The 16,568-nt window shown below is 41.2% G+C and overlaps 1 protein-coding gene and 1 pseudogene across 1 annotated transcript in view; one reads left to right on the forward strand and one right to left on the reverse strand.

The window, feature by feature from the left end:
• The window catches only part of LOC126185091 (SH3 domain-containing protein 19), a 100,029-nt gene that overhangs the window by 51,429 nt on the left and 32,032 nt on the right, over positions 1-16,568 (reverse strand). Inside the window, exon 4 of the mRNA XM_049927891.1 lies at positions 719-1,507. Within this exon, the coding sequence (XP_049783848.1) occupies positions 719-1,507 (789 nt within the window). The remainder of the gene's footprint in view (positions 1-718; positions 1,508-16,568) is intronic.
• Positions 9,632-9,749, forward strand: LOC126185785 (5S ribosomal RNA; annotated as a pseudogene).

A 16,568-nucleotide genomic window follows, 5' to 3' on the forward strand; every position in this document is an offset into this window, starting at 1 on the left:
ATGTATATATTTTCATTTTTCTTTCACAATTTTTAGGCCCTGCTGATTTTTTAAATCACTTGTCTTTAATTCCAATTTTCTGTAAACTGGATGTGGCAACACATATCCGAAGCAATGGCACTCCAATCGGCAGCTGTCAGTGCAACAAACCAAAGGGAACATAACATGGTGCCATAGCTGATTGTGATGCTTGCATTGTCACCAGTCTATTGCGTACTGTCATACATATGACCACTAGCAAAAGCAGACGCATCATACATAAACATCAATGAATCTCTACAAAACTTGTTACGTAGTCCCTACCGCCCATCCATATCAATGAGCACTGAGAACTTGTCACGAAAGATAAGTTCAACCACAATATGGCAGATCATTTTTTTTTTGTTTTTTTTAATTTTTTTACTACAAGATGAATGGCTACTTCACAACCCCTTATCCGCTGTATCCATTCAATCCATTCACCAACACCAGTTTCTCTGAGTAGTGGAAATAGGAACCTCCCAACAACATGCCTTTCAGTCACACAATCCTCCTGGTCCAAAACACTGTTATTTCTAGAATGAATTCTATTTGATTTATTCTTCTAGTTTACTCTTATCATTTCTTTTCCATTTCCTTCAAAAATGCCAGCAAAGAGAACTTTAGTTCCAAGATCATGGGAGACAATGGCTACTTGTTAATACCAGTTTTGAAAAAATAGCAATTTTCAAGAACGTACCTGTGATAGTGGTTTAGGTGGAATTGGTGGTGCAATTTTCGCCAGCTCTTCTACAACTTCAGGTGGCGGCGGGGGTGGTGGAATGGAAGGCATCGGTGGTTCCCAGTCATCTTGGTCCTCATAATCACTGGTCTCTTCAGTTTCTCGAGTGTTCAGCTTCACAGAAGTGTCAGACAATGTGAGTGCCGAAAATGCGTGCTGCAGTGAGTGGCTTTGAAATTTTTTCTCTGGTGCTCCATTTTGTACAAGTTTTGGAGGCTGTGTAGACCGATTTGGTTTAGGACGGATAATAGTTGGCACTGACCCATACAAGGGTGCACTTTTTAGTGTAGAAGGAGCTGGTGGAATTGGCTTACTAAGCTCATCAAACCAGGAGGTAGTGTTCAACTTCTGTACAGGGAAACTCGCACTATGTACCATCTGTTGCGGTGTCTGTGGAGGTGGTGAGAATGGGTCTTGCTGTGTTATTTTCCAAGGATCATTTTGTTCATTTGCTTGTGGCTTTGTAGATGTTGAAAGCCAGAAATCAAAGTCCTCTTCAAAACCACTTTCAAATATTGAAGCATTACCACCAATTGCTGTGTTATTAGAAAATGAGCCATCACTTCCGAAACTATTAACACTAACACCATCACTGCTTGAGCGGCTGGTAGGCGAGGGAGAATATGGTCGGCAGCTTCCCGATAATGATGTTGCATGATTCTTTTGATTGTTAGGCTTGCTCCTGTTGGAGGTATTCGTACGTTGGTATCTTGTGAACAACCCGACAAAACGTCCCTGTGATGACACCTGAAATCAAAATTTTTTGAAGCTAATGAACAGGATCACCAACAATTACAGTAATTTTTTTAATACTTTAAAATTAAAAATACGATACATTGATAGGAAAGTTCTGGTACACACACACACACACACACACACACACACACACACACACACACACACATGTGCACCTACATTGTGCTGGCTGAACACAAAAGCTGGAACTGCAGTGAGGCAGGTGGGCTGGGCTGCGGCAGTGTGTCAGGTGGATGATGACTAAAACAATGATTTGAGGTGAGGGGCACTCAACATCATGGTCATCAGCCCTGACGAAAATTCCCCATGCCAATCTCGTGGAAGGGAACGAAGGCTTTCCCCACATGCGGAGCAATTTATAACATACTAAAGTCTGCCTCCCTTCCCCATCAATTTAGGATGAAGCCTGACTGTTCACAAAATTTCACCACTCTTGTAACATTGGAATCAGTATCAGTCAGGATGGTGGGCAGATCTCCATTGAGACAGGGTTGCCCTAATATCAGTATATAAGACACACGTTTCCAAAATATGCTGAACTGATAGTCTCACACCACGACCTGCACAGAGGGGTGGATCCTCCCACCAGGGGAAGAAGCTATGTATTAAAGGGATATATCCAATGCACAGTCTGATAAGCAGAACCTCCTTCCAGCAGTGAGGTTGACATGAAGTTCACCATGCCTGTGTGGTCGATTTGAGCGACCGCAGTTTGTTTTTTGTCACCTGCAACCATTCAGTCTCCCACTGATTCATGATGCATATGTCAGAAAATGAGATGATGGCTTGCAATGGGATGGGACATTGACAGACAGCACCATCCCGACATGCTTCCTTGGTGGCTTTGTCAGTCATGTTGTTTCCTCGTATCCGTATGTGACCGGGTACCCAGCAAAAGATCATCTCCTTGCCACGGTGCTGGAGCTGCTGTAAGGAATCACTGATGAGTTGAATCAGCTGGTATACTGGCTACATTTCGTAAAGAGCTTTTAGTGCACTAAGCAAGTCGGAACAGACAAGAAACCTTGTATGGTTATGTCTGTTAATCCTCTCCAGTGCCATCAGAATGCTACATAATTCCGCATCATAATTTTCAAAGTGTTCCAGAAGATGCACTATAAAAACCCTGTCAGTAGAAGATTGCAAAGCCATCCACAAACAGAGCATTTGACAGGGCTCCTGACTGTGGAGGAAATGCCATTGATAGCAATGGCCAACAATGTGACATTAAGGACCTGCCTTGGGGTATCCCATTCTCTTGAATACAGCAGTCAGACAAGGCATCGCCAATGTAATGTCGAAAACGCTTGTCCTCAAGAAAGAATTGGATAAGAAGTGGCAAGCATCCATGTAGTCCCCATTCATGTAGTTGGCAAAGAATGTTTTATCTCCAAGTAGTGTTGTATGCTTTTTTGAGGTCAGAAAACACACTAGACAAATGGTTTCAGGGTAAGAAGGACTCCTGTATTGGTATCTCCAGCAGAATTAAGCTGTCAAGGGTGGAACAGAAGTGCCTGCAACCGCACCGGGAACAGCTCAGGTGACCTCGGGATTCGAGCAGCCAGATGAGGCAGCAGTTGCCCTTGTGTTCAAGAGTCTTATACAACTGGTAAGAGCCAAACTCCAGTAAGTGTTAGGAGCGCTACTGTCCTTGCCTGGTTTCCAGAATGGAATTAACATTCCAAGCCATCAAACCCAACCTGACTGAAATAAGAGACGAACTGTCCTTTCACTTCAGGCACAGATGACTGACTATGGCTTAATGGATCTCATCAGGTCATGGAGCAGTGTCTCTGGCCACAGATAAAGCTGATTCCAGTTCCCACACCGAGAACGGAAGGTCGTAGACTTCCACATTATATGAGAAGAAATTGAGCTCCTCATCTTCACAGTCCTATGGAACACCTGACAAGTAGGAGCTTATCTAGATGATATAATGACAGTAAAAAAGTGTTCAGCTAAAACCTCAGCCATGTCTTCTGGCATGTCGACCGACACCCCATTACTTGACAAGGCCGTAAGGGGACATGTACTGCCCTTGCCTGAAATCTGGGGTAAACACATCTCTTGGTTTATTATTTACATAAACCATACACTCAACAGCAAAAAAGTGGACCACTATAGACAAAATGGTAGAAAAATTGGGCGGTTTGGCAATAGCAGCAAAAAAACTGGGCCAGGGTGTGACATCAGAAAGACAAAGTGGATCATTGATTCAGTAAACGTGAGATATCCGAGACTCACTCTGTACCCACCTACGCTCGAAGTGCCAAGGATTGCTTACTTTACAGCATAGATTGTGGACCTGACTGAATGTTTGAATCACAGTGACAGCACCTGGATGTCAATAAATATGTGGCACAAAAGCTATAAAAAGACAGAGAATATGTTTATAAGGGCTCATTATATACCAGGGGTTGGCAAGTAATTTTAGATGGGGTCCGGATACTTTTGAAAATTTTTATCAAGGTCCAGAAGAAAAACCTCAAATTCCTTACTGTCTGTGCTGAAGAGCAGAACGAGACCTCATAAAATTAATCAGCTTGATCAGCCTGTCCAATACTTCTTTCAGAGTCACACTAAGATTGGTCTTCCACGCAGTCCACGTCCAGACCACGGAAGGTCAAAAGCTGGCCTGCCAAAAATATTTTGAAAGTATAAGTTATATACTCAAAGTATTTAAAAAATATTTTTCTGTAGATAACAATCCATTTGAGTGCCATCCTTACAATTTTTTCTATTAGGATGAAGTTAATTGCTGAATAATCAGAATTCTTAATCGTTAGTTATCAAACTAAACTCAGCCCAAACAGGCCATCAAGACCCAATGGTACCGACTGGCCACTATGTCATCCTGAGCTCACAGGCATCACTGGATGTGGATATGGAGGGACATGTGGTCAGCACACCACTCTACCGGCTGTATGTCAGTTTACGAGACCAGAGCCACTACTTCTCCATCAACCTCTAAAAGCTCTATTAAATTGGAGAAGGTATATTCATTTAAACACCACTTTTTGTGCACGTAGTAACTCGAACAATAGCTTAAAGCTACTTCATGAAACTTTGAGTGAGTTTTACTTGGCATCAGCTATATTTGACAACAAAGCGCTTCATAAGCAGTGCGACTCCTTTGTGGTGCTGCTCCTTTGGTGTGTGGCAGCATTCACTTTGACACAGAAGTAGCTCCTTTGCTGTGCGCCAGCATGTGCTGCGTCGGACACCTTTATTTTTATAAAAAATTAATCTAAATAAAGTACACAAATTTTATTCCCACTTCATCAGTAGTTGCTGCGATCTCATACAGAGTGTTTTGTTATTACTGAGGCTTATAACGTTTCTTTAACATTAATACACGTCCTAAAAAGCATAAGGTTGTTACTGGATATAGGAAGTTTTTAATTAAGTTGACTGAACAATATTGCTTTATGCTACCTGATAGGCCTGGAGCTGTTCCAATTTGCCTCATATGCTCTTGTTGAAAGAAACCGTTTAAAGCAACACTACAAAACAACTCATCTGGAGTTCCATAAAAATTTTCCTTTAGGTAGCGAAGCTTGTCAAGAAAAACTCCAAGCATATCTAGCTTATTACAAAAAAAGGATGGCCTTCCTAGTTTACTCTATGAGCGAGGAAGAAAAATCTGCAGAATCAGTGATGCATTTGTGTTGGGCGCTTACTGAACACCAGAAGCCATTTTCACATTGAGAGATAGTAAAATATATATATTGGAAGTAGCCATGCCACTTTTTGAAGAGAAAAAGATGTTGTTGCTGCAGTTGAAGGTATTCCATTGTTGGCAAGAAGTAATACAAGGAGAACTGAAATTTTGGCTGCTGACAATAAAAGTAGTTTGCTCGAACTTCTGCAGAAGGCACCCTTGCTACATTATAGCTCTAGATGAATCGTGTGACATTTTTGACGACAAACAAATGTCCATTTTCAAGCAGTTTATGGAGAAAAAGTACAGAATGTACGGAATAATTGCTAACAAAATTGCCAGTGAAAGGCAAGACTCACAGAGAAGATTTAGTCAAGACTTTTGATGACTTCATGACAAAATCAAACATTAGTTATGATGAAATGGAGTCTCTTTGAAATGACGGGGCCCCAGCAATGATCAGCAAAGAAAAAGACAGAACTTTATTCTGTAAAGCCACACCTATCCATCTTTTGCAAATTGAAATGAAAAGTTTCCACATTTTGAAATGATGATTAAAGCCACAAAATTACCTTCTATCACCCTATTACCTTCTATCACCATATTACCTTCTATCACCATATAGTCATTTGTTCAATGAGACTACCCTCACATTTCTTCCTTGTGGCGCAATGGATAGAAGAGTGGAATGGTAACATAAAGCTGCAGAGTTCAAAGCTACATGCTTCCATTATTTTTATCGTTTATGCAAACTCACTAGAAAGAAAAAGACGGCAATATTTTGAACAATATTAACCCAAATTATGAAGTTTATTGTGAGAAAACTGAAATAGCTGTGCTTACTGCATAGCAGCTTCACAATAATTTGCATAGTTTTCTTCAAGTAGCTAGAGTGACAAACAATGCAGTGTCTTACAGCAGAGAAAATATCAAACAATAAAAGCAACATTTGGGGAGCTGTTCTTAAAAGATAGAATGGATCATCAAACCATTACAAGTTCAGCATAAGAAACGTTATAAATTAGTACAGCTAACCTAATATTTACATTACTATCCCTAACTGTTTAAGTGCTGGTTACAATTTCCCAACAAATTAATGATAGAATATTTCTACCAAAAGCAAACAAGTAAGAATGTAGCAAGTACTTCTGCGCCTACATACAGCCACTAAAGCCCTCGAGAATGGAGAATATTATCATATTAGTAACACAATGTTATTGGATCTCCAAACTGTCTGAATATATTAACTGTAATCTATTCAGTCCCTTAGAGACTGCTAGGAAAAATATGCCCACAATTAAATGCTTCCAGAGAAGTTTGAACTCAGATGTTTGAATCTCGAGGAGTGACATGCGCAGTTAATCAATTTAAAGCTCGGTATAGTTCGTTCAGCACAAACCAAGCACTGTAGAAAAGAATGAAAATGGTAAAACTCATGATTCACTGTATCTTCCAGTTGCTGGCCTAGTTAAGCCAAACGGTACATCACAATGCTCGATTATATACCAATAGAGCTCACATGTCACATGTACGGAACTATTATTTCACTTCTCATTACCATGCTTGTATACAATCCAGAACAATGTCGACACTGTGAGATGTAGTTCCACAAACTTTTCTTTGGCAAAAATGTCTCCAATTTCTTCATGGGGTTTAAAATATTATTCAGGTTTTCGCCATACATTGTTTATGTCTTGAGCGCAAAGTCTGGGACACCGCATATCATGTCAAAGACCCTGCAATTATTCACATACAAATCAACAACATACTAACTGCCCCAAAAAGGAACAGTGAGAAGGGAAAGATGAGGAAGAGGATGGTGAGGTGAGCGGAAATATTGTGATGGACCATTATGGCAGTGACAGCACAGGACAAAGAGCTGTAGATGAAGTCGTGTGAGGCACTTGAACAATAGCAGAACTGTAACTGTTAGTAACAAACATTACAAATAAACACACACACTCAGGATTCAAATCGAACTGTTGACCTCTACTTAACTGTAATATGCCCGTCGTGCTAATTGTCAATGGATGACTGTAAATGAGGTGTTGTCAAAGGTGTTTATGATGTATGTCAGACAAAGTATCTTAATCCGATGATGATTTCTCTCTCGTCTTGCTGACGATGGCAAAGGGGTTTAAAGAAATTTTCTTTGACCTCACAGACTGTCCTCTGTTGTAAGTGTAGTAGCACGTGCAAGGGATTCAGCAAACATTTGCAGTGTGCAGATGAACTGACTTACCAGCCACGCCTGTTGCATATCTGGCACAGTCAGGAGTTCTTAGATATCTTGTATTCACACCACAACTATTAAATGGCTGTAACATGTATTGTTAAAGCCATACAAGTTCACCTCAAGGACAATTGTGGGAATGGAAGTTGTCTGTGTATTGGGAACTGTGAATTAAATATCAACCCATGTGATGAATGGAACCTCAGAATGTCAACAGTCTATCCTCCGCCACACACCGTCAGGTGGCTTGTGGAGTATGGATGTAGATGTATCACTAGACTTGATCTCTGGACCCAATAAGTGCATGGCTTCCAGGACAAACCAACAACAGCCTGACATACATTTCATATATGTTTGCTGTAACTATTTCCAGTACATCTGATTCTTTGTCCTTTTGCTTAAGAATTCAATGTTGGACATATTTGTGTTACAATGGTTCAGTCTTGGACCAAATTTGAACTAGCAGCCTCTGTCTTAGATCCATCTGCAACATGTGTTTGGCCAGATAGACTTTTCCCCCGTCAGACTCCAACACATGTCTGCTATAGCCACTAACTACTGGTATTTAGCACCTTTACAGCACAGTTACCAACTGTTTTCAAGCATGTTTCTTAAGAACTAGTTAACAAATTTTTATTCAGGGTCAAACACGGGTATGCATAAACGAACATAAACTCAAGAAAAACAGTCCATGTCATTGATGGGACTTAAACACTCGACGTCTGATAAAGTGCCTCTGTCTTGGCCTATGCAGCGTTCATAGGCTGGAGCCATACAGGTTTAAAGGCTGACTTAAAGCGGCAAGTCTGTCACCACTGTTGCTCTTTTTGATGGCAACACATTTACTTCCGCCCCAGGCATCTGAAAAAGAGCAGCAAGCAGAAATAACATTGCGGGCAGTCAGACACAATGGCTCTGCACAAGCATTCCATTGGAGACAGAGTCAATGATCTGAGCGATTCAATTAAAGATGCTGGAAGGGGGTGTGGCATGCCACACGCTACCACAAAGAGATGGTGGAAGAATTGTGTTGAAAGATTCACTACCTGCAGACTCTGGCAGTAAGAGACTGACTAGGTACACAGCAGGACGACACAGAACTTGTGCGTAAGAGGTGACAGCTTCCGTTCCTAAATGTGAAGTTGTTGCTGCAAGAGACCAACTTCCCGGTTTCAGTGACACAATTTGCGCAAGGCTGCAGAAGCTGGACTGCACACACGGAAGCTGGACTGCACACACAAAGATCTGCTTTAAAATAGGAACTCAGATATGAAAATGTAATGTACCGACTGGTGTTGTAAGAGTGCCATCTGAATATGGTGTGGGAAAGTGTAATTTTTACAGATGACAAGATGTTTTCGATGAGCCACAATGGCCTGGAACATAGTTAACAGACCACGAGGGACAAGACATCGCAAGGAATACATATTTACAATAAGAAGAAGTGGCCAGATATCAGTTCTCCGCTGGGGTTGGATTTCTGTGAGAGTAGCAGTAAAGCTTCATAGAATTTTGGGGAACCCTTGATAGCAGGCAGTACGGCCACATATTGAAGAATGTGATGTTGCCTTCGGTGTGAACGCTACATAGTGAAGGTGGATTCACGCTACAGGATGATCATTCACCTGTGCATAAGTCCGCATTCATTCAGCAGTAACTGTCCAACTTGGATATTAATGACATGAACTGGCTACCAAAGGCTGCTGATATAAATCCCATGGAAAATATTTGGGTACAGTTAGCAGGAACGATGTCAGAGAACTGGCCACAAAACCAACCAGTTACAGCTGATGCCCTTTGGGACTATGTGCTCTTGAGGCCTGGGAGGAAGCTGCCTGTTCTATCAATTACATCCAACACCCCATTAATTCCATGCCAAATCGCATGATGTCAGAAATAATGGGGGTTTTTGGACAAAATATTAGAGAACTGAAAGCATTTTATTTTCTTTACTTGTTCTTCTGTCAATTTTCTGTCAGCGAGAGGCAGTGGAACATCATTTGGCAATGGAAAAACATCAAACACAAGATAAAAAAATGATTTAGTTTTCCTCTATGTCACCACCTTTTAATTAAAATAAATTTCTTTTAATTTTATGTTTTGAATACTAAATTATCAGTAATTGCTCTCAGCCTACGTATGTTGAAAGGAATACATCAAGAGGGCCTTTTTTAAGGCTATTTTTTGTTATTTCAAATTCATCTCTCTATTAGTCTGTATTGCCAATGGCCTTGCTGCAGTGGTAACACCAGTTCCTATCAGATCACCGAAGTTAAGCACTGTCAGGCTGGGCTAGCACTTGGATGGGTGACCATCTCGTCCGCCAAGCGCTGTTGGCAAGTGGAGTGCCCTTGTGAGACAAACTGAGGAGCTATTTGATTGAGAAGTCGTGGTTCTGGTCTCGTAAAGTGAAATACGGCCAGGAGAGCAGTGTGCTGACCACATGTCCCTCCATATCCACATCCAGTGACACCTGTAGACTGAGGATGATACGGCGGTTGGTCGGTACCATTGGGCCTTCATGGCCTGTTCGGGTGGAGTTTAGTTTAGTTTTATTAGCCTGTATTGCTACCCGCTTGATCCTTGATTCTCCGAAAAATATGTAAAATATTTCTTCTAATATTTACTAATATTTATTCACATTCAATATCCCCTACCACCCCTCCTCCCCCCAACCTGCTCTCTCATGTACACACACACACACACACACACACACACACACACACACACACACACACACAGAGAGAGAGAGAGAGAGAGAGAGAGAGAGAGAGAGAGAGAGATGGTCTTAACATCCATAGAGTTGCAGAACACAGTTACCAATTTCAGTAGCATACAGTTTTCTCCAGACAGCTATTTGGGATCTATGGTGATTGGACAAGCTACATGTTGAGTACGGAATGACTGAAAGAAGACTTATGTTTCTGCGCCCAAGCGTACAGGTTCATCAGCAGTTTCTGACTTCTTATGGCTTGTTTTGAGTAACTGCAGAGATGCAAGACATTACAGCAGTAGCTCCCAGTAGTGATGGCTAGTCAGCAGTTTTGTAGTCTCAAGTAGTAACATGGAATGTGGAGATGTAGAAGGAGCTGGCATTGTTAATTGAAGGCAGCACATCATGAAAATCATTAGCGGTCGGTAACTTCAAAAAAAGGAACGAACTATATTGTTTCCATGAGAGCTGACGTGCTTGATTTCCTGTGACTGTTGGATCTTTCTTGTTCTTGTGCTTTGAACATTGGTCTAGAGATTTTTTTTTTTTTTTTTTTTTTTTTTCTTCTCAGTTTTGATGCCCCTGTAGTATTCTAGTTCAGAGTTAAGTGGAGACCAGTACAGCAAATAACTAGTGATGGGAGTTGAATTTTGTCATGAGGGTCATTAAACTTGGAAAATAACATATTATTTTGAGATTTTGAACATGGCTGTGCTATAGCAACTGTGCATGCAAGAGCTTCAATGGATTAGAAATAACAGCCAACCAGTTGCAAAATACAGGTTTATTAAACCTTGAAGATATTAAATTTTCAAAATCTTGAAATTTGCACCTTCCCAAGTATCCAAAGCTGCATCTAAATATATGGACATTAAGCTGAAAATTGTAAAAGCAAGTCCTACATCATCTGAAGAAGATGGTTTTAAAAAAGTCGAAACCATGGTCAAGGTTTAATAGACCATTATTTTGCTACTGATTGGCTGTTATTTCTAATATATCACTCTGTTTAACTGGCTTCTGTGTTTTACTGAAATTTCGATGACATTGCAGGATGTTACATGGGGGTCATGTGAATAATGTCTCTGTTTCATGTTTTAGATTTCCCAATGACTTTTTCATGTTTGTTCATAATGATATTACCTGGAAGGTTGCTAGCTTTAATGTTTATTGGTCATTCTGGTTTTGCACTAGTTGCCTACCCAATTTTTTCAGTTAAAAGAGGACTGGTAAACATCAATATCTGTAGACAGTAAATGTGCTGAAGAGTTATCTTGACATTAGTGTACAGACTTTATGGCTGTTTTGGGATATGCTGAATGTTTCAGTGGTCCAGATCAAACAATGAGCATCACCTCATTTAACTAAAATTTTCACATAACACAGTAGCCTATTCTAGCAATTAGTCCCCCATAAGTCTCATATAAATATAGCGCTGACCTAGGGAAGTCGTTAATATGAAACTATCGGGCAATACATTATGGAAGAATTGCACTAACTGCGAGGCACTGCTTTGCAACTGTGTCCCACGGTCTGCTAGGTGAACCTCTTATTGGTCCCCCCCCCTCCCCCCCCTCTCTCTCTCTCTCTCTCTCTCTCTCTCTCTCTCTCTCTCTCTCTGTGTGTGTGTGTGTGTGTGTGTGTGTGTGTGTGTGTGTGTGTGTGTGTGTTATAAGTGTAGTGAAAATTAAAGAGCTTATTCATCTGAAGATTTTTGCTTTTATCAACAAACATCAGTAATGACTGTTTTGCAATCATAACAGGGGTGAAGCTACTTTTCGTTGTTCTGATTATTTTACACTGAGGTGATATAAACCATGGGATACCTCCTAATATCGTGTCAGACCTCCTTTTGCCCAGCATAGTGCAGCAACTTGACGTGACATGGACTCAACATGTTGTTGGAAGTCCCCTGCAGAAATATTGAGCCATGCTGCCACTATAGCCATCAATAATTGTGAAAGTGTTGCCAGTGCAATGTTTTGTGCATGAACGAACATCTTTTTTACGTCCCATAAATGTTCGATGGCATTCCTATTGGGTGACTGGGTACAGAATGTTCTTCAAATCAACTACGAACAATGACAGCCTGGTAACATGGCGCACTGGCAGACATAAACATTCCATCATTATTTGGAAACATGAAGTCCATGAATGGCAGCAAATGGTCTCCCAAGTACCCAAACATAACTATTTCTAGTCGATGGTCAGTTCAGTTGGACCAGAGGATCCATATCATTCTGTGTAAACACAGCCAACACCATTATGGAGTCACCATCAGCTTGCACAGTTCCTTGTTGACAACTTGGGTTTGTGGCTTTGTGGGCTCCGAGCCACACTCAAACCCAACCATCAGCTCTTACCAACTGAAATCGGGACTTATCTGACCAAACCACAGTTTTGCAGTTGTCTAGGATCCAACCAATATGGTCACGAGCCCAGGAGAGGTGCTGCAGGCAATTTCGTGCTGTAAGCAAAGGTACTCATGTTGGTTGTCTGTTGCCATAGCCCATTAACACCAAATTTTACCGCACTGCCCTAACGGGTATGTTCGTCATATATGCCACATTGATTTCTGTGGTTAATTCACGCAGTGCTGCTTGTCTGTTAGCAATGATATATCTCCACAAACACCACTGCTCTCGGTTTTTCAGTGAAGGCTGTTGGCCAATGCAGTGTTCATTGTAAGATGTAATGTTTAAAATTTGGTGGTCTCCACACACATTTGTCAGTGTGGATCTCGGAATATTGAATTCCCTACCAATTTCCAAAATGGAACGACTTATGCAATAGCTCCAATTACCATTCTGTACTCAAAATCTGTTAATTCCCGTCATGTGGCCATAATGAAATCATAATCCTTTTCAAATCAATCATTTGAGTACAAATGACAGGTCCACCACTGCACAGAGATCTTATACGTTGTGTACGTGATACTACTGCCATCTGTATATGTGCATATTGCTATCAGTTGACTTTTGTCACCTCAGTGTGGTCCGAATAACAGTTTTACTTTAGAACGACATATTAAAAACTGTACTGTCAGTGTATTGGATTCATTTTACAATCCCTGTTTTCTTTCCTTCATGCACTTGCAGTCCACTTTTTCGGTGATGGGGCATGGTTTACTTGCACAGTTCACTTCAATGATATGAGATATTATAGTACTTGTACCTTATGGAATTTCACAGTGGATCTCCATTTTTTGCAATCAGTGCTCTGTTATTGTCTTCTGACTTATGTTCCTCTGTTTTGGAGGTAGTGCCAAATATAGGATTCTCCAGAAATACCCTTTGTAAGTCTATATAGCTCAAGCAATGTTTCAGTGCACATAACGCTTACACTACAACCACTGTAGGTGCTGCAAGAAAGTGAATCACATCTGGTGAACGTGATTTTCAGTTTGTGGTATGCTTAAGAAAGGAAAACAATTACTGTGACACCTATTGATTTATGATTTTGAGCTTGCAATTTGCGCATCTCAGTGTCATTAGTATCTATGCTCTAAACCCTAAGCCCACTTATAGAAATGCGAGTAAAAGTCATTGGCTTATACTTTTGATGTTTTAGCCCTGGATCAACTCTGTGGTGCATCTTTGATATATGAGCTCTACTTCTCACATTTAAGCCTGCTCAGGGGTAGCCATCAGCCATGCAAACATATTATTCCTGTGGCTAGTATGATGGGCACCATCGCATATTATGTCTGGCAACTCCGTTATATTGGCAGCCCTGAAGCCGATTACGAGTGCTTTTTGCTTGCTGTGTTACAAAATAAGTAACTTAGCTAGTAATTAAGCATTTTTGATGTTTATTCTATAGTATTTACGTGCATTAGTGTCAGATACACATGATAAATTAAAGGTTTCAGTTTTTATTTGCATCTGAATAAGATAAGCGAAGTTTCTACTTAGGACAGTTCCGGGTGTACGCAAATGTTTGTTTACATTCTTAACTGACGTTAAATACGGGGGATTATCAATTAATTCAGTGCACAATACTCAGTATTCGCGATTATTAGTGTCATTTAGGCTCGATAATTTTGAAGGTAGCAGTTTTTATACGTTTTATTAGGTTATTTTTCGAGTGAACGTAAACATTTGTTTACATTATCAATACGAGGGTTAATCAGTTTAAGTTAGAGTACAATACTCAGTATTCACGTTTATTAGTGTCATTTAGACTCGATACATTGAAGGTAGCAGTTTTTATACTATTTATTAGGAATAGTGATACTGACAGTGATTTATAAACTCACTTCTATACTTTTGACTAGCGCAACCTGCGACCGTTAACAGTTAAGCAAACGTAAAATATGTGGTAAATTAGTATTACACTACAATATCTGAGTAAATCAGTGTTACAATACAACTTCTGAGCCCTTCTTACATATGCAGAAAGCTAAAACTCACCTCGCCATCTGCTTAAAGTCCTTAGCTTGTTGTGGGCTTTAGTGATCGTGTACTGTAAGCCCATGAGTTCTAATAAAGTAGAATTTGTATTTGTGCTTTACATTCTGAACTCTAATTGTTAGCTAAAGGTTTTGTTTTGTACCTATATCTGTCAGTGTACAATACCCAGTGTTTACGTTTATTAGTGCCATTTAGACTCGGTACATTTAAGATAGCAGTTTTTATAGTTTTATTAGGTCACTTTCACGTGTACGTAAATGCTTGTTTAAATTACAAATACGAGGGATAATCAGTAGGTTCAGCTTACCGTAGGTCACTGTTTAATTCGTTTATAATATTCACTAGATAGCCCCTAGCTGTTTACTGTAGGTCACTGTCTTATTCTTCAGTATTCACTAAATAGCCCCTACCAGGAAAATAAGCACCAGATCTCGCTTCTACCATAAATTTTTATTTTCATTATAGAGTGACCTTTCTGCCAACTAGAATGTAGCTGTTAACCTTGTGTGACAGTAGGTTTCCTTAAGTTTTTTATAGTAAATCAGTTATTAGCTAGATGGATAGGGACTGTGTCTGTTGTGTGCGGATGCAGGAGGAGTAGGTCACAGTCCAAATGCAGCTGGAAGCTTTGTTGGCCACAGTCAACAAGCTCCAGAGTGCCACCTTGAGGTGCGGTGGGGATGAGGTGCCTGGGGCAGCCTCTGCTGTACTAGATGTGCAGGGGGGGGGGGGGGGGGGGGGGATGTCAAAGCTCTCTGTCACTGAGCCGACCTCAGGTGCGACTGAGCCGGCTGGCCCACTCTCACCTCAGTGTGGGTGCCAGACTGTGTCGAGGTCTTGAGCCTCAAGGCGAAGGCTGCATGGGGGACGCAGGCTCCTGCCAAATCCCATGCACTTTGCTAATAGATTCAGTGTGCTATCTGATGCTGAGGGGAAGGCTGAGCCGGATCAGAATGATCAGAATGCACCTTCTGCCAGGATGGTGGCCGCTCCTTCAGCTAGGTCCAGACAGGCACATGGGGGTAGGCATTTGTTAGTTATTGGGAGCTCCAATGTTAGGCAGGTCATGGAGCCCTTCAGGAGCATAGCGGCTAGGGTGGGGAAGAAGTCCAACGTTCACTCGGTGTGCTTGACAGGGGGGGGGGGGCTTGTCCAGGATATGGAAGAGGCTCTTCCAGTGGCTATCGAGCGTGCAGGGTGCAGGGTGCAGAGCTAGCTGCAGATTGTTGCACATGTCCGCATCAACAATGCCTGTCGTCAGGGTTCCGAGGAAATCCTTGGGTTCTTTCGACGGCTGACTAAATTGGTGAAGGCGGCCTCCATCTCTCGAAGAGTGGAAGCCGAGCTGACAATCTGCAGCACTGCACCCAGGGTGGACCGGGGTCCTCTGGTTTGAAGTCGAGTGAAGAATCTAAACCAGAGGCTATGTCGACACTGTGACGAAAATGGTTGTAGATTCCTCGACCTACGCTATGGGGTGGAAGGTTGTAGGATGCCCCCCCGATACATCAGGGGTGCACTACGCACAGGAAGCAGCTACATGGGTAGCGCAGTACTTGAGGCATGGACATGGTTTTTTTTTAGATTAGGTTCCTCCCCATGGGAAACAAATCGCTGACCTGAAAAATTACCAGTTCATGACACTAATGTGGGCACGCCAACTGTAAAAATTGTTAGTTAGCCTAAACAGGTCATTCCAAAGGATTTAAATTTGCTTAATCTCATGTTAGTAAATTGTCGAAGTATCTGTAGCAAGATCCCCGAGTTAATCTACGAAATAAACAGTAGTAATGCCAATATTGTATTAGGTACCGAAAGCTAGTTGAAACCAGACATAAAAAGCAGTGAAATTTTGAACTCATTGAGATTGATACTGGGTCAGACTGTGAAATAGTCTGGAAAAGCTGTCAATCAGACAAGGATTGACCATGTATTAGGATGTTTTTATAGACCACCAGCATCCGCAACAAATGTCGCAGAATGTTTCAGGGAAAGTCTTGAGCACATAGGAAGTAAATATCCAAATTATCCATTAG

This window comes from Schistocerca cancellata, chromosome 4 (assembly GCF_023864275.1).
Source record: "Schistocerca cancellata isolate TAMUIC-IGC-003103 chromosome 4, iqSchCanc2.1, whole genome shotgun sequence".
NCBI classification, from domain to species: domain Eukaryota; kingdom Metazoa; phylum Arthropoda; class Insecta; order Orthoptera; family Acrididae; genus Schistocerca; species Schistocerca cancellata.